A 20,524-nucleotide genomic window follows, 5' to 3' on the forward strand; every position below is an offset into this window, starting at 1 on the left:
ACACACACACACAGTGGCAGCAGCTGGGAGGCAGCATCGGGGCCACACCACAGTGGTCAAACGGTATTTCCCAAAGAGAAAAACACCACTTTGTAACAGGAGTAGAGCAGATGAGGCCTGACATGACCATGGAGACACACACACACACACACACACACACACACACACACACACACAGTCTCCCCCTCTCCTTGTCTCTCTCTCATTCACACACCTGCTCCTTAACTACCTGAAACCTGAAAACTTTATTTGCAAAAACACAAACACCTCCTCCTCCTCCATCAGGAGCTACATTGTGACTGGCAGTGATGCATCTCCATGGCGCCCCCTCCCTGCAGGCAGCCTCACATGGCCGCTGCAACAGCACCTTTAAAATCGCTGCTTCTGTTTGTTGACATGTTTGTCCGGCCGCCTGCTTTGTTTACACTCTCCTGCCCCGCAGCCAAATAACAAAACTACCACTGATAACAATAATTTCCCTAAAGCAAATGCCCATGTCCATGTTCCCTGGTCGTGTTGACAGAGCAGGGGAAAGAGTAGTAACTGCATATTTTTTGTGGAGGTGGTCCTCTGAGGAAATGCGTAATGATTTTGATGGTGGGATGGAGGTGGAGGGAGTCGTGGAGAAAGGGGGTGGGGGCGGGTGGAGGGGGGGTCGCTAACCCCAGTGCACTTGTACCAGGTCTAATTTTCCAACATGACAGGAAACTCTGTTAAGCTGATAATTGCAGCTCCAATTTCATTTAACTCACTCATGTCAACAGTTGTGTTTTGTTTTGAGAGAAGGAGCTGCTTTTTCTTTTTTCTTTTTTTTTTTTTTACTCCCACTGCCTCTCACGTCACCAAATAAAACGCATTTAAATCTTAATTAGACACACACACATTAAGGACATAACACAAAACTATGAAGTAATGACAGACTTATTGATTAGATTAATCATCAGGTCGATAAATGTGAGTTAGTTTAATGTAAACAAAAAAAAAGACATGCAGTGTTTTCTTGTATAGGAAATTAAAAGCTTTGAATAAAACAACACTCTGCTATAAATTGATGGCTGGATTTTTTTGTTTTTTTTTCATTATAATAATAAGATTCAAAATGAGTGTCACCAAATAAATAAATTGAATAAAATAAAAAATAAACCCAAACGCCCCCCCTGTAACCCTGGGAACTAGATCTAACATTTTTTTTCACTTGATTTAAACAGTATCGGCTTTGTTCCAGTCGATACAGCTGAAATAGCACTTTGGATTTAGATGGAGTGAAAACCATCTGTTCAGTGAGCCAGTGGTCGTTTCGATTTTCCTCAATATTTTCAAAAAAATAAACCCTCCAATAGGAAACACAAGTCTTTTTTTGATGATGACATTTTTATGAAGTGTTTTCTGCTGTTTTGACTTGATCCATTCTGCCTCTCTCTTTCTCTCCCACTGGAGCGTCACGGTTACATCCCATGTCCTTTTTCCTCCACTCCTCCAACAGCGCGTGTAACAGATTACAAACAGTAATACTACAGGTACTGCTGCTATTAATAGGCTCGTAATTAATAAGGAGATGCTGATTCAATAAGCACCACGCACATCCGTCCACGCGTGGTTTAGGCCCAGAGTGATGTAGGAGGCAGATTTAGGGAAAAAAGGCTTGAGGGGAGAAAAAGAAGGAGAATCTGTGCTCGTTGAGAAAGGAGTAAGGAGTGAGCACACTAACCTATGTATTGCATTACTCGTCGGGCTATGAGGAGCCCAGCAGCTCTGGCCGTGGCAGAGGCGGAGGCAGGCGGAGAGAGTCCACATCTTGAAATAATCTCGCCCCCCGGGCTGCTCGGGTTAAAGGAGGAGGCGCGGCGCAATGTGGTAGAGATATTAGAGAAACCCGAGAGCTGCTCATCAGACAGCTCATTTACTGAAGCACTGAGGTTTTACACAGCTACAGACCCCGAGCTAAAGTGGCCTGAGAGCCTGCGTGTCCACTAAGGAAATAGACCTCCAGCTCCAGACCCACACCACCAGACACTGTCTCTGCAACAGGAGTGTTTACAGCATCAGGAAAACAAGGAAATTATGTTTTTAGGTTTCAAAGTAAAAGTTAAACATTAGTACAGGAAATGTTCAAAGATGGACGTAGTAGGTTTTTAAATTGCATTTCTGCACATAAGAACCAATCTGGAAACAATCAGATGGTTAGATCCTGTCTGATATCTGATTTAATCTAAATAAAATAAAATAAAAATACATTTTTTAATGATTTTTTTTATTTTAAATGGTGATCTACAACCAAGCTTCAGTTTATTTTCCAGTAGGCCTATCCTAAAAACACGCCCATATTCACTAATGCTGAGGTTTTTGTGTTTTTAAAACATCATCTCGAATGTGTGTTTGTCCTGAAAAACCTTGAATGCTGAATTATAAACACAGGATCATTTCATCAGATGAGATCTTTCTGCTTTTTCAGGCGTCTGTCGCCCACAAAAACACAAGAGTTCAAAGCTTTTTATCTCTCCCACTAAAGCCCCTTCATAACGGGGTCATCTGCTCGAGACGCTCAGCGTGAATTTGTTGACGTTAAATATTATTTTCTCGGGCACAATCTTGTTCTTTGACATACTGAGAGGGAGTTGAGTTTCAGACTTTTGTGCAGATAAAGAAACGTGATCTATATGGCTCAGACCAACAACTGCACCACCAAGAACCACTGTCGCAGAGAACTCATTTACTAATGGATTGGTTTAGTGTTTCACCCACCAGAAAACACTGGAGCCAGTGCGGTGCCCGTCTAATCCCTGAAATATAAATGCAGGGCCACAGGGTGGAAGGAGATCTTCACGAACACGTGACGGCGGAGGAAACACGCAAGAAATGGCCAATAAAATATCTATATGCGAGATTAATTTCCAACTCTGCAGACAAGGTCACGGCGAGGAATCCACTGGATCTCACGAATAAAATTACAGCTGCATGAAGAGTGTAAAAATAAATATGTCTTCATTCCCACACTTGAGCCTCTACCAGGCGTTTTAAACACATGAGCAACTGAATTTGTGGTTTCTTTAAGTGTTTGTCAAATTGTCTAATAAGCTCAGACCATGTGGCATTTCATATCAACCTCTCCCTCCCTCTCCCCCCTCTCTCTCTTTCTCTCCCACATACCCTTAAGTGGCTGATTTCCTACCAGTGGTCTATGGCCCATAACACATTTGGCAGGTAGTATAGGTTGCTCATATAAAAGACGTGCGTAATGCGCGCGCAAGGACCCAACTATCATAGGAACTTATTAAATTATATCACCTCATAAAATAAACGGCTTGGGTAATTAATAGACTATGAAACAAAACGTCCAATCTGAATGTAATTAAGGCGGTGGGCGTCCACCACAATCAGCTGCAATGGTTAAAGAAAAAAAATGTGTTGTGTGACAATCAGATGGAGAATGAAAATAAAATAAAAATAACCTAAATTAAATATTATTTGAGTTGTGTTTATAACATGCTTGGGTTTATTATAGGCCGCTGTTCGCTCATGTTGCTCATGGAGATGCTTCAGTCTTTAAACTTTCTCTACAAATAAAAAGCTGTGTGTTTTTGTGGGTTCACCCTCCGCTGACTGTGACTGCTGATATGGAGATGCAGTGTGCGGTTTGTTTGCCCCCACGTGGGAAAGCCCGTATAGGCAGCATTGTGGAAGATGTATATTCAGAACATGTTAATAAGGCTTTTTAAAGAGGTCTGCAATAATTGATTAGTGTTTAGGTGCTGCTCTGCTCCCTCAGCTGCAGCGGGAGTGGGACTGTGGGGGCGGGAGGTGGAAGCGCTCCTATTTCAGCCCCTGACGCACTGCCTCTGGGGAGGAAACGGAGCTGCAAACTCAGTCCTGCTCTGCTGTACAGGGTGCAGGGCAGAGGGAGAGCCAATCACCGAAACGCACAGGCTCCCTTTAAGCCTGACATATCTCCAGCAGGAACAAATTGTCCCAACAATCAACATCCCCAATCTGCTGCGCGCATCAGGGGCTGCAGTGGAGTTGGATAGCCGATAGGCCTGTGCTGCGCGGAAGGATTGCGCTGGATTGCATCGCGACAACCAAGTAGAAAAACGCGTTAGAAAATAAACGACAGCCCTCTATCGTTTTGGATACCGAGGTTTTTTCGGGCGGAGGAGCGAGCTCGGACATCATGTCTATATTGCCGTCCTTCGGGTTTACGCAGGAGCAAGTGGCGTGCGTTTGCGAGGTGCTGCAGCAGGGAGGAAACCTGGAGAGGCTCGGCCGCTTCCTGTGGTCTCTGCCCGCCTGCGATCACCTCCACAAAAACGAGAGCGTCCTCAAAGCCAAGGCGGTGGTGGCCTTTCACCGGGGGAACTTCAGGGAGCTCTACAAGATCCTGGAGAGCCACCAGTTCTCTCCGCACAACCACCCGAAGCTGCAGCAGCTGTGGCTCAAGGCGCACTACGTGGAGGCGGAGAAGCTGCGCGGCCGGCCGCTCGGAGCTGTAGGGAAGTACCGGGTGCGGAGGAAATTCCCGCTGCCCCGCACGATATGGGACGGCGAGGAGACCAGCTACTGCTTCAAGGAGAAGTCCAGGGGAGTCCTGAGAGAATGGTACACGCACAACCCCTATCCGTCCCCGCGGGAAAAGAGAGAGCTCGCCGAGGCCACAGGACTGACCACCACGCAGGTCAGCAACTGGTTCAAAAACAGACGGCAGAGAGACAGAGCGGCAGAGGCCAAGGAGAGGTACGTGAGAGCGGCGCTCGAGGCTGCGGCTCTTTGGCACTTTATATGTTGTTGTTGTTGTTGTTTTTTTTGTTCACACATTTTCCCAGCGGAGAATTCGTGTTCATCTTGAAAGCAAAAAAATGTGTCGATCAGAGTTAGAGAGGAGAGAGTGGGTCAGAGCCGCGGCGCTGTGACAGGGTTCATGCCAGAGAAGTGACAACACAGGAAGAGAAATAGAAAGAGTGTGTGATGTGGGAATCATTTCATTTCAGACTGAAGCTTTGAATTTCTACAGGTTTTTGAGTCCGACCGTCCTGTAACAGTGACGGTGGTGAACAGGAGCCTGCTGCTTCATGATAAATTATGCACTTTCTATAGAAACATCTGACACGTCTGAGTGTGAAGTAGAAGAAATGTGACATAGGTACAGCTGCAGACATGTAAATAATCTAGAGCGATTTATTTTTATCATTGTTATTATTTCCCTCTGATGATGGAAAGGAAACTATTGGCCAGGTTTTTGGAGAAGAGTCATCTTTTGAGAAAAAGGTTGAGTTGATATAGAATAAAACACACGAGGCACACTTTGTTTACATCACTGAATTATGATCCAACAAAGAGTAAAGTATAAAAACCTAAAATATTAAATCGCACAAAAAGTTGAAAATCAAAAAAAGAAAGAAAAAAGTGTTAGTTTGTCTGTTAAAGGCCTAGTAGTAATATTCCTGTGTTACAGTAAATCATCATGGCTGCCTCTCAGACAGATTATTTTTTTCTCACACACTGTTCCTCCTTCACATTTGTAATGTTTCCCCTCTTGTTGTCATTTCCAGAGAGAACAGTGAAAACAACAACGCAGGCGGCAACAAACAGAACCAGCTGTCCCCGCTGGACGGAGGAAAGTCTCTCATGTCCAGCTCGGAGGACGAGTTTTCTCCTCCTCAGAGTCCCGACCAGAACTCTGCGCTTTTGCTCCAGGGCAACATGAGCCACCCCGGGGCCTCCGCTTACCCCATGTCCGGCCTGGGGGGCCCACAGCCGGTGCACGGCATGCACGGACACCCGCACCAACTGCAGGACTCCTTGTTGGGACCTCTAACCTCCAGCCTCGTGGATTTGGGCTCTTAAAGAGGCTGGCAGATTATTCTATTTTACAGAAACGAAAAGCAGAAAAAAGAAGACTGATAAGTGTATCAGATTGAGAACATGTATGAAATAACTCTATAGTAGCCTACCTTATAATATAGACTGACTTGTCTGTCGTTAAATTTGGTTAGAACAAAATTCCTTTATGCGCTTAACCTGTATACGCCCCACCCCCCCACCATCCCCACCCCACCCCACCCTGACAGGAGCTTTTCTGACCTCCTGCACACGAAAACACACAAACAGGACCTGCCTGAAACTCTTAACTCAACGAAACACTTAACTGGACTCTGCCCATTTGCTTAATTTATGATATTTTGTTAAGATAACTAAAGAATTATAGGAACCTCCTGCGATGGAAACTAAGAGGTAACGTTTTCATTAGAGTCATGGTAATTAGTTTCCAATAAAACAAAAGTAACACATTTGTCTCCGTGTTATTTGTGTACTTGGAAGAAGTTTAATTAAAATAGCCTGCAGGCTTTTTATTGGCCGTGCAGTAGATCTTGGCCCTCAAAATATGCGCAAACCACAAGAACCGGGCGGACAATCTGACAATTCATTAATTCATCGTGAATTAGGAGAAAGAAACTCATTTGTTGTGTTATTATTATTTTTTCGGTGTCGTCCTATTTAATGGTGTTTTTTTTGCCTGCTGCTGGAAACTATGAGTGTGCCCTTTAAAAATGATAAATTACATGCAAAATTGCCCACAAGCGATCCAGTGTGCAGTGGCGAGACATCTATCTCTATCAGAGATATTATTCTGAGTTATTGTGGAGAGGAGATTAAAGCCTGCTCCGCGAGTTCCTTTGGTTTTTAACAATAATAACTCTGAGCGTATTATTCAAAGGGAAATTTAATTATACCAGTGTGAGTCAACATCAGCAGCTGTCTGTCTGTCAGGAGCTGCATGTTGTGTACACACCGAGCAGCTCTGGTCGCTTTGGGTATCGAGCCCGTTCTGTCACACGCGTTTGGCTCAAAGAGAGAAAGAGAGAGTTTTTTTTTCCTTTCTTTCTTTCGTTTTCGTCATTTTTTAGCTTCACTGCTGCGGATCATTGGTTTTTTGTTGCCGTGTTTTCTTTGCTCTCTCTGAGAGTTTGTTCTGTCGGTTCCGGGCCATGGGAAAGAGCCACCACTCAACCTCCAGCAGCTCTGGATCCTCTGACACAACATGGGCAAATGTCCCATGTATAGGCCTCGAGTTAAAAATATAGATGTGTATATACACAAGTTGAGCTATCAGTGGCTGGTGACATCAATATACATGCCCTATCAAAACAAAACAAAAACTTAAATAGATACATAATTATTTAAAAAATAAATTAAAAAAATCTGATATTAGCAGACACTCCCACTGTTATCATCATCCTTATAATAAACATAATAACAAAAAAATAAAATAGTCATGAGATTAAAAACAACAACAGCAATAATAATAAAAGCTTAGTAATAATGACAATAATTATAAATAAAAACAATAATAAACAGAGAGAGGACAGAATATGAGAATATGGTGGCCTGGGAGCAGGAATCTGGTGAGGAGAGGAGAGCCCCCTACCCACACACACACACACACACACACACACACACACACACACACACACACACACACACACACACAGAGAGAGAGAGAGACTCTCTCTCTCTCTCTCTCTCTGTTTCTCTCTCTCTCTTTGGGCTCATGTCAGGGTAAATTGTTTTGAGCGGAGAGCACCGAGGATTTCCTGAGCATAATCTGAAACAGTCGCTGCTAGCATTACTGCCTGATTGCGCAGATTGCAGGGCTGCAGCGCCCAGGCTTCAGTGGAGGGACCTTGAGGTATTCTGCATCCCAGAGGCCTCTCTCTCTTTCTCTCTCTCCCTCTCTCTTATTCTCTCAGCCCCTCAGGTCTACTAAAAACACCAGGGCTGTGCTCCCCATCTATCACCCACAGCTTTCCATATGGTTGTGTTTGAGTGATCTGCCTGTCTGGCTGTCCTCAGCAGACCCTCCATCAGCAGGGCTTTTGGTCAGTGTGTCTTATTTTCACATTCTCAGTCTAATTCGTGAGAATCAGTGGTGGGATACTTGTGCAGCTCATTTATGTGCAGGGTAAAAGTGGAAGAGCCTCGGGGTAAAAGTAGCGACCCATGACATGCAAAGACCAACCACTTTTTTAGTTTAATGAAAGTAGTAGAAAATATATAGTAAGTTCTGAGGGTGCAGAATGTCTTATGTCAGTGTTTAATAATTATTGGTGGGTCATTGTGACAGATGCATCGACGTGTTTGCCTTTTAAAAGTGAAGCTTATGGAGCTGTTGAATCTACAATTGATCCTATTTTATTAACTGATCATATGTAGTAGGCCTATATGTTAAGTTTTAGTCTGTGAAGTAACTACAGCTGTTAGAAAAATGCAGTGGTGTAGAGATAAAGAAGCATGAAAAATAATAATAATAATAAGAAATACTATGACTCAAAAAGCAAAAAACAAAGTTAAGATTTCACATTTAAACATTTAATATTCAAATACTCAGCTAATTTGCCTTAACAGCTTTGTGGCCTGCACATATTAACAAATAAGCCTTATTGTGTTTTGACTGAAAAGGTGGTGGATTGTAGGTACTGTGGTGCAATGACAATATGTGAGTGTATTTGAACCAGTGAGAAGAGCAGAAATTTCTAAGGTGGAAAAAACAAGACTTCTTTCATGTACACAGTAAAGTGTGTCTCATTTCTCACACTGAGAATTATGGGGAAAAAATATTTGGAGGCCTTTTCTGTTCTTTATTGTATGTACGTACTTTACTGTGTAACAAGAGTACATTTTAACATTTTAATTCCAAGCAGAAAATATTAGAATTATTATTATGCAATTAGAAAATTTCACCAAGACATGTGACATGTGTTTACATAGAATTTTCTGACATAAAAGTTAAAAGCAACATTGTAGATAATTATTTATATTTTAATATTCTAAGACTTTTAATTTAAGTAAGACTGTAAACAAGCCAACTGTATTATTAATTAAATTAAAAACAACAATGAATTTTGGACTGTCACCTGTTGTAGCACAGGACAATCTGATCTGCTGTTGTAAATACAAAAGATTTAATAATGTTTAATATGCATGTAAATATATGAATATAAATATTAATCATAATGGTCCACCACTGAGAGTTATCTCGTAATGTTGTTGTTGCTGGAAAGTCACATTCAGCAGAGGTCAGCAGAGAGCAGAGGTTTTGCAGATCATACTGTATATAATTCTGACCACAGCAGGTGCGGCACACTGTTGGCACACGGTGGGGCTAAATATTCACAAATTAACAAACAGGTGATCACAAAGCCTCAAAAGTAACTCCTCATACCTGTTAATCTAACGACAACATGTCCAGAAGGGAAGAGACACGGCCAGGATTAAACAGGCTCTAAGTCACCTTCAGGATGTGCAGGAGACTAAAATCAATCCGTCGCGGAAACTCTGACAGTGCTTTTAATCAAGCTCCAATCCCCTCCCTTTCCGAAATCCACCTAGACAAAGTCTTCCTGCATAAATCTGTGCTGCATCAGCTGCACAGTGCATCTCCTTCTCATACTACTACTACTACTACTACAAGTCATGCTCCTGCCTATAGCCTGGATGACAAAAGCTGGAGGTGTATGTAGCGTCAGCCTGCAGCAGGCCGGTGCCAGTAACAACAGCTGCTGATGGCAAACAGAGCGCGAGTCATCAAAAGGGCATTTCATTTGTCATAGGCGTAAGTGGCAGTGGCTCTAAATCAACAGCAGGAAGGGCCCTGACGTGTGCAAATAAACATGGAGAGGAGCCCGCATGAGCTCGGGCCGTCTGCCTCAGCTGGGTTAATGTTTTCTCTGGCATCGGAGTGGGCGAACATCTCCTGTAAAAGGACTGGATCCAAAGATTGGGGGAACTTTTTGGGTTGAGAAGCCTCTTCCATGGCCGGGTGCCTCGCAGGTATAGCCTCACCCCCACATGGGAGTCGGGGTGTGAGTCAGTCCCAGGTATCCATAACCACAGGCTGTATGTGTGTGTGTGTGTGTGAGGGGGGAGAAGAGACGGGAGGGGGGGAGGAGGGGGAGAGCAGGCGGTTGATGAGGGACAAAAGGATCTTTTCAGGTCTGCCTGCGAGGGGTGGGGGTGGAGGAGAGATTTTCTTACCAATGATGCATGGATCTGACAATGTTCCTGCCCGGCTATACCCAGAGGCAGATGCAGGCCGCGTGTGTGTGTGTGTGTGTGTGTGTGTATGTGTGTGTATATGTGTGTGTATGTGGGTGGGTGTGTATCTGAGAAAATAAAACTGATTACAAGTAAAACTCACAAAACACTTCCTCAATGACACAAGCTGGCCTCTGCTATATTTCTATGACATAAGAGTGTAAAGATCAGAGAGATTATTCTACTCTGCCTTCAAAAAGAAAGAAAGAGGGAAAGAAAGAAAAAAAAAGAGGAAAAAGTTCATTATACTGATGCAGGAGCCAAAGATAGCTCCCCCCTCATGAGAGTAGGAAGCCGTTCAGGAAGCTCCTATGTGACAGAGCTGAAAGAAATATTTATCTCTTTCTTCCAGTGGGATGAGTGATGTATGACCCAGGGTTCAGACCCGAGGAGGAGGAGACTCTGCAGACGATCCCTAACCATTAAGGTGTTAAATAGCATGTTCTGTGTCAAATAAAGGACAGCATCATACACCTGACGAAAGGGGGAGGGGGGGGGTTCTAATATATTACAAGAGGAGAAGACAGAGGACAAGATAAGGCGTGTGCGTGTCTAAGAAAAGAGGACTTGTATAAAAGAAATGTGGCCAGAAGGCACAGGCTCATATAACCAACTCTTCCTGAGACGAGACGCAGCTCTGGCTGCATGAGAATCAGATATCTGTATTTTTGGAGCTGGGAGGGAAATGTGATAACGGCATTAGTCTCATGTTTTTGATCAGGAAAAGTGAACTTCAGTCTGGGATGTTTTTGGAATACTTTTGGGAGGATTTAACAGATTTTAGCTGATGTTAGTTTTTAGCCTTTTGAAGCCAAATTAAAACAGATCCACATGTTATCTACTGTGCATTCAGTGTCAATATTTCACCATGTGGAAGACAGGATGCGTAGATGCCTTACAAAGGAAAGACAAAGAAAAAACACAATGCTACAATGTCGTGCACAAGCATTAGTATTATTAACTTTTTTAATCTGCCCATAAAGAGTGTTACGGATCTCCATTTTAAAAAAGCTGAAACTGTTTAAATCTCATTCATAGAGGTGTTAATGTAATTTTACTATAAACACACCAATCTAAAAGATCAAAAACAATAATTAGTCTGATTCTCAGTACTTTCTAGTTTTTCCCATCCCACTGGTGACTGGAGATGTAAATGAAAAATATATTTCTTTAAAAAAAAACAACACTTTTTCTCATTTTCTGGGACAGATGGGAGCTGCGGTGTTTAACAAATTGCGACTGAAACAGGAGTTGATAATTGCATTGGTGTGAATTTACAGCATCAAAGTGTTTGTGGGCATAGTAAGAAGAAAAAACAGCTCATTTATATGATTTAATAGTTTTAGTTTTGCCACTTAAAAATGTTTTTTAGACAATAAATTAAAAAATGCAAAACATGTAAACCAAACAGAAAATAAAGGGTCAAAGGAAATAAAGCCAAACTACTCTTTTTATTGGATGAGTCACCAACTGACTATAAATCTTTGCACTTTTTGCTGCGTTTGTAGTGAAAATTGTCAGTGAGAGCTCTACTGTTACACAATCCATTATGAGTCTGGGCTATTCACTTTAAATTAGTGCTAAAAAAACTACGGTGTTTTTAGGACTGAGGCCTTTTGATAACAAACTGTATATTTGTAGGTCGTTGTTAAGATTTATGTCTTCTGTAAGAACAAACGCTCTGGGGGCTAGAGTCAAAAGGAGCTAGATTATTATGTGTTGTTATGGGATTAGTTGACAGAAAGTAAAAACAAAACAGTAGATTTGTCCTTTAAAGTAGATTCACAGACTTCAAAAATACAGAATAAAATTTACCAAAACAAGCTATTTGGTTACAGGTTGTTACCGTCCAGTTCAGGGAGGCACTGAGCCTGCATCGGCCTTCATGGGACCCATAAGCAACCGGCCATTATGTCTGGGTACAATATCATACTGTGGGCACTGTTTCACAATTAATAATTGATAATTCTGCAGAGTGTCACCACCCTGCTGCTCGTTGCTCTGCTTTTAAACCCAGCCAAGACTGATCCATAGGTCTAAACACAGACATATCACTGCTCCTGGCTCAAGGGGGTTTTGGGGAGGAGCAGCGGTGGCAGACACAACAAGAGGAAGTGGTATGGGATATGGGATAATGAAATCTACCTCACGCTCCCGAGGGGCATCGCCTCACCTTTCCTGGGGCTCACAAATAGCTCAAGTAACAAGTCTCCCCTCTATTTCACACACATGATCCACACGCCCGCTGTGCCCAAACCACACCACAGCTACTCTCCACCAGGACACTGCACTGCAGCTATGTGCAGTTTGTACTTTGTTTGCCAACGCTGGAGTGACAGCAGCCCGAATCTGAGCTGCCATCCCCCCCTGCTCCCCCCCTTCGCCCTTCATCTTCATGCTGCAGAGCAGGATAAAATACCCGTCTTGGTTCCACGCAGAAAAAAAAAAGAAAAACATTCAGGAAATGAAAGTTGTAACACGATCCTCTGTGTGCCAAACGTCTCCCTGAGCAGGGACAAAAGGCCCAGAGAAAAGCTGCAGGGCCTATTTTAGCCTGCAGATGATAGAAGGACAGGAGAGGGTGGCGAGGAGAGGGTAAACACAGAGGAGGAGAGGAAAAGAGACGGCATAAAAAATAATGATGAGTGAAGAATTAGACATCAGGAGTGGGGATGAGCCCAAACTATTTCCTCAGATGGTGAAAGAGGAGGAGGAGGAGGAGGAGGAGGAGGGTGGGGGGTGGGGGGGGTATGGGCTCTGATGAACTCGTCTGTGCAGAAACTGTGAGTGCTCCTGCAGCCCCTCTGTGCACAGAGCCCCACATCCCTCAGATATGCATGCACCAAGCAAAATAAACTTCCCATTCCGGCCCTGCAGTATGTTTCCAGCGGGCCTCTCCTGAGGGAAAGCCTTCATGACTCCTCATTGAGTGCTTATGGTCCAGTCGAGTGTGTCCAACATGAGGGCAGGCTGAGAGACGGTGGTGGTGGTGGAGAGGGGGGGAGAATTAAGATCTTTGACGGCAAAGTGCGAAAAATTCATGCCCTGATGTTTGTGGATGATTCTGTTAAGAGGGGAAAAAACAGACAGTACAGAAAGTTTGTTTTTTTCCCTCTCTAATCACTCGTATGCCACGGCTGATCACCAGATCGTCATGGCAGCAGAGGGAGGGGGTAATGCTCCACTGGTCCCCTCACTGCTGACTGGTGCATTTGCGGCATGGTGTCAGCGGCCGGTGGTAATTACCAGGCTCTCTCTGAGTTACCGCTACACCAACGTGCCACCGGCTCTGGTATGCCAGCTAAGCTCTGTTATTAGGCACAGAGCTGCCGCTGCACAGTAGGCGCTACTTCAGCAGTCAAAGTGTCTATCTATCTATCTATCCCGTCTGTCCGCATAATGAATGATTGTTTTACTGCTGTGCCATAAAGTACAGGCCGGAGTGCGAACTTAGTGGGATATTTGTCATATGTGGGAAACGTGTTTATCATATGTGGCAGCTGTAATTATGCACAGGAGAGTTGTCATCTCGTCCTGCCAAAAAGGAACGAAAAGGCTTCATTACAGCTGCACTGGTACGGTTTGGGAAAGTCACTTACCCATCAAAGAAGAAGAGTCCCTGTCATTGTCCTGTCGCCGCGTCTTCAATCTGACCATCAGTTCCTGAAGAAGAGAAGTTACAATGTCAAAGATTGAACAATTACATGCAGCATGCAAAGAAGGACACTAAATATAAACAATGATTTCACATAAGTTTCTCAAATAATCTTTTTCTTTTTTCAAACAAACATTTTATACAATCATTCTTATACGTTTACATAGGAACAAACAAACTTGTAAGTGAATGAAACAATGTGAGTAACAATCACAAACTGGAAAATAAAATCTAATTAGTTACACTGCAAATATTTGCTTTTTCAGTTGCTTTGCATTCATCTCAAAATCATTACTTTTAAATGGTGACATCACAATACACGTGATTTAATAATAATAAAAAAAATTATAATAAATAAAAAATTCACTGATGTCTGTGTTTTGGTTATCAAATAGCTCTGTATTTGTACTGTGCAATAGACTGAAAGGTGGATCTGACATTGGGTGGAGCTACAGTACATGGATAACCACACCCACACACAAATGTGGTCAGTGTTGCTCATCCTCGATGAATAACTCCACGAAGTTCAGCTGACACTGTTACACTTCTCAAAAACTGTATGTTTCAATTTGTGTAATTCAGTTTAAAGTCAGATAGTGAAGCTTTAAAGGAGATTTGACCAAGAGCTGCTGTAATGACCAGTGATTAAATGTTCAATTATGTGAATTATATTGCGATAGTCATGATCAGGGCATTATCATTTCACCCTGAAGTTCCCTTCAATTCTGTGGTTTATTCTAAATAAATTACAGACAGACTTTATTCAGAGTATCTATCCACTTCAAAATTAAAGGCAAGACACAGTCCAGAGTTTTAGGAAATATGTCTATGTCTATGAATTTTCGGATTAGCCTGAAGTCAACAAACAGGTAGCTCAACTTCACCATTGCTCACTGCAAAGAATTCCCACAACACAACAACTTATTGTTTTCACTCTTCGGCCAAACTCTTCATCACTGCAGAAGTCAACAAGAAACCATCGGCTTCCCTCCTTTACATTCCTCCTGAAAATGTCTCAGTAAGTGAGAGTTTCTATCTTGTCAGGGAAGTTGCATCATGTTGCTTTTGACCTGAAACAAACTGGAAATCAAGACCACCGAGATTCTTGCGGTTTAAGGTTATATCGGTACAATCCATAATGATTTGAATATACAATTAAAAAACAAGACACAATGAAGTATGTGTCAGGAATCGCTTGTTAATCAAACTAATCAAAAGAGAAAAGGTCACAAAGACCTGCAGACACTTCTTCAGCACTCAATTTCTGATCCAAATGTTGAATCTGGACCAGCCAGCACCCAATACTCAGCATCCAGATGTCTTCATGTTCAACTGCTGAAGCAACTTCCATAGAGAGTATTTACACTATTAAGGCATCATCATTATCAATATATCATTATGCTTTATGAATTCACTGGCAAAATACGTGTGTCCACGGGTTACCTTAGGCTATGATGGCTGATTGGCTGATTGTGGCTGATACCACAATTTAGATGGTTTGGATGATTGATTTAATTTAATTTGATTTAGTTTATTTGATAGGGACAATCCAGGTTAACATAGTGACACCTCCACTCGTTACAAACAAGTCAATGTGACTGATGTTCTGCATACAGAGATTATAGCTAATGCTAGTTTCCAACTCCCGTCCCTAGTTAGGCTTTTAGTAGAAAAAAGAAGGTAAGAAGAAAGAAAGAAAGAAAGAAAGAAAGAAAGAAAGAGGAAAAGTGTTGAATTTTAGGAATACATTATAATTACGTTAAAAAATGGTCAATAGAGCACAATTTCACTTTTTTTTTTGTATTTACAGTTAAGCTGTTTTTAAAAATAAAAGGTAAATAGGCTACTGTTGAAATAATGCTGTAAATTAACAGCAACCACTTACAGTGTAAAAATGTGCACAGTTCTGAAAATTACAGAAAATTCAAAGACAAATTAGTGCCACCACCCTTTCTGCCAGATTTTCTGGAAGGGTGAAAATTTTAAACTCAAAGTCAAGTGACTCAGAGGAAGTGAAGTTACATTATGATTTAGTGTCATGCAGGTAGTGTCAATGTGAGATAAGGATGAGCTGATAATGAGGCAGGTATTTTAGTTCACTGACATTTGGCGGTGAGCAAAGAGCAAGAATTCACAATAACAGAAGCTGAAGCCAAAGATGGAAGGAAATAGATGGGAAAACGATATGAGCTGTGGGGTGTGGACAAAAATTTTCTGATGACTGTGCATGAGATCTGAAGTTAAGCACCGATACCAGGCGACGGGCATGATACGACAGTTTTGACTTAATCCTGGAGAGAAAGGCGAGATTCTCTGCTTCACTCTCGCTGCCTCTGAGTTTGTCAGGTTTATAACTATGACCCAAGAGCATGACGGAGAAAGGCTCAAGGTGCTGAACTTCAACTTGGCGACAGCTGCAGAAACTGGAGACCAGAGAGTTTAAATATAGACCCTCAAAATCCTGACCGGTTCTCTTGCCCTGCTTCAACACTTTCTTACACATGTACGTTCACACTCTCTCCTCAGCAATGCTGCGCCCTCATTTACACTTGGCTCAAAACTCACTGGGACTGTAAATATGGTTTGTTTTGGTTGAATTACAATTAAAACTTTTTTTTAAACAGTTTTTTGTGTTGTTTTGTTTTTCCATTTTTTGCAGTTGTAATTATTATTTTTCTGGATTAACCACCTCATTCGACAGAAAACTGACAAAAGCTGCTGTTTATAAGAAAAAAAAAACTTCTATATATCTTTCCTCCAAGAGAAACCTCTCTTTTAATTTGAATTAAAACAGTGATTAAAATATTAAAAGCAATGTTCTCTGAGACCTTTTACTACACATGGTTTACTATCTACAAATGCACAGGAACAGGACAGAGGTCCTAAAGCCTGAGGCCGTCATACTGGGCTGATATTTCTTTTCTACCATGACTCGTGGGCACCATCTTGTGGCAATGTGCCGGTGCTGCCAACACTGTAAGTCCTCTTTTTTCTGTGAACAAACTCATAAAATTGAGTTCATGTTCATCTTGTAAAAACACTTACATATTCATTAAAAAATAACTTACAATGCTTAAGAGAAAGGTTGGCACTTGAGGACACTCATTTTTCAAGATTTTCAGAGAATTTGAAAGTCTGCCCTTTTTCTTTATTTTTTCTTTTCAAGAGTTTCTCAAGAAGGTGATGTACATAACTGGTCCTTAGAGCCACATACAAGACGGAGAGAGGAAAATAATAACAAGTATTGGATGAAGCTTCAGTGTCAATAGTGTTCTATTGTGTTTTGCAGGTCCTTAATTCTCTGGTTAGGTTTGAACACATCCATTCTTGGTGTCAAACAATATAAACAATTTACTACTCCCATGAGACTCCCTGCATTTTAAATGTTTCTAAATGAGCTGTGGGATCAGGATGAAACACTTGAAGACTTCAATAGCTCTAGTCTTTTTTCAGTCACTGTCTCCATCTAGTGGGCAAAATGGTGAACATGCGCTCCTGTCCTGTTTTTCTAAACTGACATTTTGACTTATCATAGAAGGAAATGTAGTATTGTTGAATGTAGTGCTTTTGCCACAGAGTGTCTTTACCTCCTGCTCTAAAACTCACCAATCTCTCTCTGCTGCACCATCACCATCTGACCTCAGGCAGCTCCAACCGCCTCGGCACCGTCCACGTTCCCTCTCTGCACCACGACAGGTTTTCTTATCATACTGTCAACATTTGTTGCCAGTGCCTGTCAAAACAAACAAAACCTAATATGTAATATTCAGTCATTTGTTCATTCAACCTTTTTAAACTCGGGAATATAATGAGGTAGAGCAGTGGTTCCCAATCTTTTTTGACTGGAGACCCCATTTTTACATCACAAATTTTTGGCAACCCTGCGATCATGTGCATGTGCCAGTTCAGATATTTTTATATGCTGCATTTGATTTGAACTCGATTTATATTGAAGAAAGTGAAAGTATAGAATACAGTTGTTTAAGATTGTGTGTGTTTTTGATCATAATTTTAAAAAGAATAATAATTAGTTAAGTTAGTTGAGTATTTTTTTTTTTATCAATTACTAGACATTTCAGGCGACCCCATTTGAATTTCAGGTGACCGCACGTGGGGCTTCGACCCCAAGGTTGAAAAACACTGAGGTAGAGACATCATTAACAAGGTAGCCAGGCAGAAGATGCAAATAAAAAGAGTTTCCAGACACAAGAAACAGTAACTTTGAGCACACATAAAAGCGTCAGGAAACCAAAACTCTATCTAGAAAATAGAAATACAATAATCTGAGCTTGTTTGACAAGAGCCCACATTGAAAGAAAGCAGCAAAATAAAGAAAGGGGGTAGAAGACCAAGAAGAGCTTTATAAATGAATGAAACCTGTGGCCTTTCACTCCAGGCCATCCAACCTTGGGTATGTGAACAGTGTGTGAACAGTGACATCAAATGATTGCTTACGAGTGCAGACAAGTGTAATTGTGAGTGGAGCAGTTGGACCAAGGTTGGAGTGACGTATCAATGTATCAACTGATTGACGGGGCCACTTGGGGGATTTGATCAGATGATTTGCAGAAGAACCATAAGGGGTAAATCAATCATCATTTGTGATCTCTCCTGAACTTATGGATCCAACCTTCAGGATTTCAAGAGCCTACTGCCTATTGAAGTTTTGTATAGGTTGGAGTGGTGGTTCATTGGGACCGTAATTGATTTGGAAGATGGAGCAGTTATGAGGCATTGCTCATGATGAATCTTGAGATTTTATGAGCTTCTTGCTCATCCTGCCTTGTGTCAAAGCAACAAGAATAGTAAAGAATCACATTAAGAGCAAATAAAATGTCCGCTCGATCTTGTTGCTGAATGGGACCATTCCTGGGACCTTCAAAGAAGATGTCAATATGTTACAGCAGCAAATTTAAAGCACAAAGAGAGAATAAAAAGTAGATACCACAGGAACCAGAGCTCCTGCTGGCAAGTTCTGTCCAAAATGTGAGAAGAATAAAAGATTATTCAAAGGGCCAATGTCCTGTTGGACATTTCAGAGTTTCAAAATACAAAATGTATAGAACATGTCAAAATATAAATGTAAATTATCCAAAACCTGAATGGTCAGATAAAGCGTCCAAGGTTGATGAACAAAAGTGGAAAATAAAAACTGCATAGAAGAGTTGTACAACCTAAATGTTTCTTGTAACCATCTAGAAGCTTCTTGCCCTTTAATTTCAGCCACACAGTGTGTGTTCAAGTTCTTTTGAAGTTTGAAGCAGTCCTATTTGAAACAGCAAATTTCAGCTTTTCAATGGGACTCATCGCTGCCCAGTTCAAAACAGTCCATCAACCATTCCTTTGTGCTGCTAGATGTGTGACCGCTGTCCGGCTGAAAGACCCAAGACCTTCGCCTAAAACTAGTTTTCTTATACTGGGTAACACATTTTGCTCTAAAATGCCTCGATAATCGTTCATTATTGCTTTGATACATTCAGTGTCTCCAGTAACAGAGGGAGCACATGAAGGCCCACCACATGACAGAACCTCCAACATGTTTCACTGTAGAGTTTTCTTTTCCTTGTGGGCAACATGTCATCGCCTATATACAAACATACGCTTCATTCCCAAAGAGCTCTACTTTGCTTTCTTCTGTCTATAATCCAGAAAAGAGTATGGCTTCAAGATTTTTTTTTTTCAGATGCTAGTCTTGCCTGCCTCTGCCCTTCCTTCAATAGTGGTGTCCTCAGCCTTTGCCCATTTACTTGGTTTAGTGTGCAGTGTGCGGTTCAGCTGGAAACAAAAACTGCAGCCTGCTCCAGGTCAGCTGGAGGCTCATTTGATTCTTATGTGGTGTGTATTTCATTTTATTTCATTTTTCCACAACCTGCAACAGCGGTCAGATTTTTCTCACCGAGTCTCTGTTTGGTTTTGGCAATTGTCTTTGTCAGCTGTTACCATAATGAATCCAGGCCACAACATTAAGAATGTAAATTGGGCAAAGGGGAGGTTTATTTTTTTGTTTTTTTGTTTGAGGATCTAAAAGACATTCCCAATAAGTGTGTTGGGGGAACATTTTGTGTTTTTATTGATTTTGTTAAGTAACCTTGGACATTTTACAAAAATATGCCGATTATAATTGGTTAATTTATTTTTGAAGATATTCCAGCCCGAAATTCAATATTTTTTACAAGAGACTATGAAGCCAAATTCGTGTAATAAAAGCTTCTCGTGGTCATTCACACTCGAGGCTAAATGTGCAATCCAACCTTCAGCAATTATACCAGTTACAATATTGTCTTTATAAAACCTGGTCCTGTTTGTTGTGGGAGTCAAAATGTTTTTTTTTTTATGTCACTGTGGAGGGATAGAGCTGTAACAGACAGAACTTAAAAAACAACAACACATAAATACAACACAACACACTGACCTTTTGTTGGTCTTCTCCATGAAATGATGCTCTTCTCAAAGGGATGCTTCCTGTTTGAAGTTTGCTCCACTCCAATCTACGACTGGACATTTGAGAAGTCATGTGATCTCTATCTTATGACATTACAGCTTGCTTTAACCCATAGTTTGATTATAGACCTTCACTTGTTTGAGGTAGACCCAAGCCCCACCAGAGCTTAACTGCCCCATATTTTGACATCCACTTCTGAATATTTTTTAGAATATTTCATTTAGAAAAATAAATCGAGATGGCTTTAGGAACTGAGAAATAAGGATTGGTCTGAAATATGAAAAGAATCAAAGCTGGTTGTATCTGAGACGTGGAACATCATCTCACTGCCGATACTTGGG

General features: G+C 41.6%; 1 protein-coding gene across 1 annotated transcript; it reads left to right on the forward strand.

The window, feature by feature from the left end:
* The first annotated feature begins 3,810 nt into the window (after positions 1-3,810).
* Positions 3,811-6,019, forward strand: LOC311005787 (homeobox protein six1b). The gene is made up of 2 exons (XM_083998351.1): positions 3,811-4,728; positions 5,544-6,019. The coding sequence occupies exons 1-2, from the start codon at positions 4,169-4,171 to the stop codon at positions 5,836-5,838; spliced, it is 855 nt and encodes a 284-aa protein (XP_083854477.1). The 5' UTR covers positions 3,811-4,168; the 3' UTR covers positions 5,839-6,019.
* The last annotated feature ends 14,505 nt before the right edge of the window (positions 6,020-20,524 follow it).

This window comes from Trachurus trachurus (assembly GCF_905171665.1).
Source record: "Trachurus trachurus genome assembly, chromosome: 22".
In the NCBI taxonomy this organism is placed as follows: Eukaryota; Metazoa; Chordata; class Actinopteri; order Carangiformes; family Carangidae; genus Trachurus; species Trachurus trachurus.

Coding starts and splice junctions, on each gene's coding strand:
- LOC311005787 (XM_083998351.1), top strand. CDS start 4,169: ATGTCTATATTGCCGTCCTTCGGGTTTACGCAGGAGCAAGTGGCGTGC. Junction 4,729..5,543: donor GCGGCAGAGGCCAAGGAGAG/GTACGTGAGAGC, acceptor TGTCATTTCCAG/AGAGAACAGTGAAAACAACA.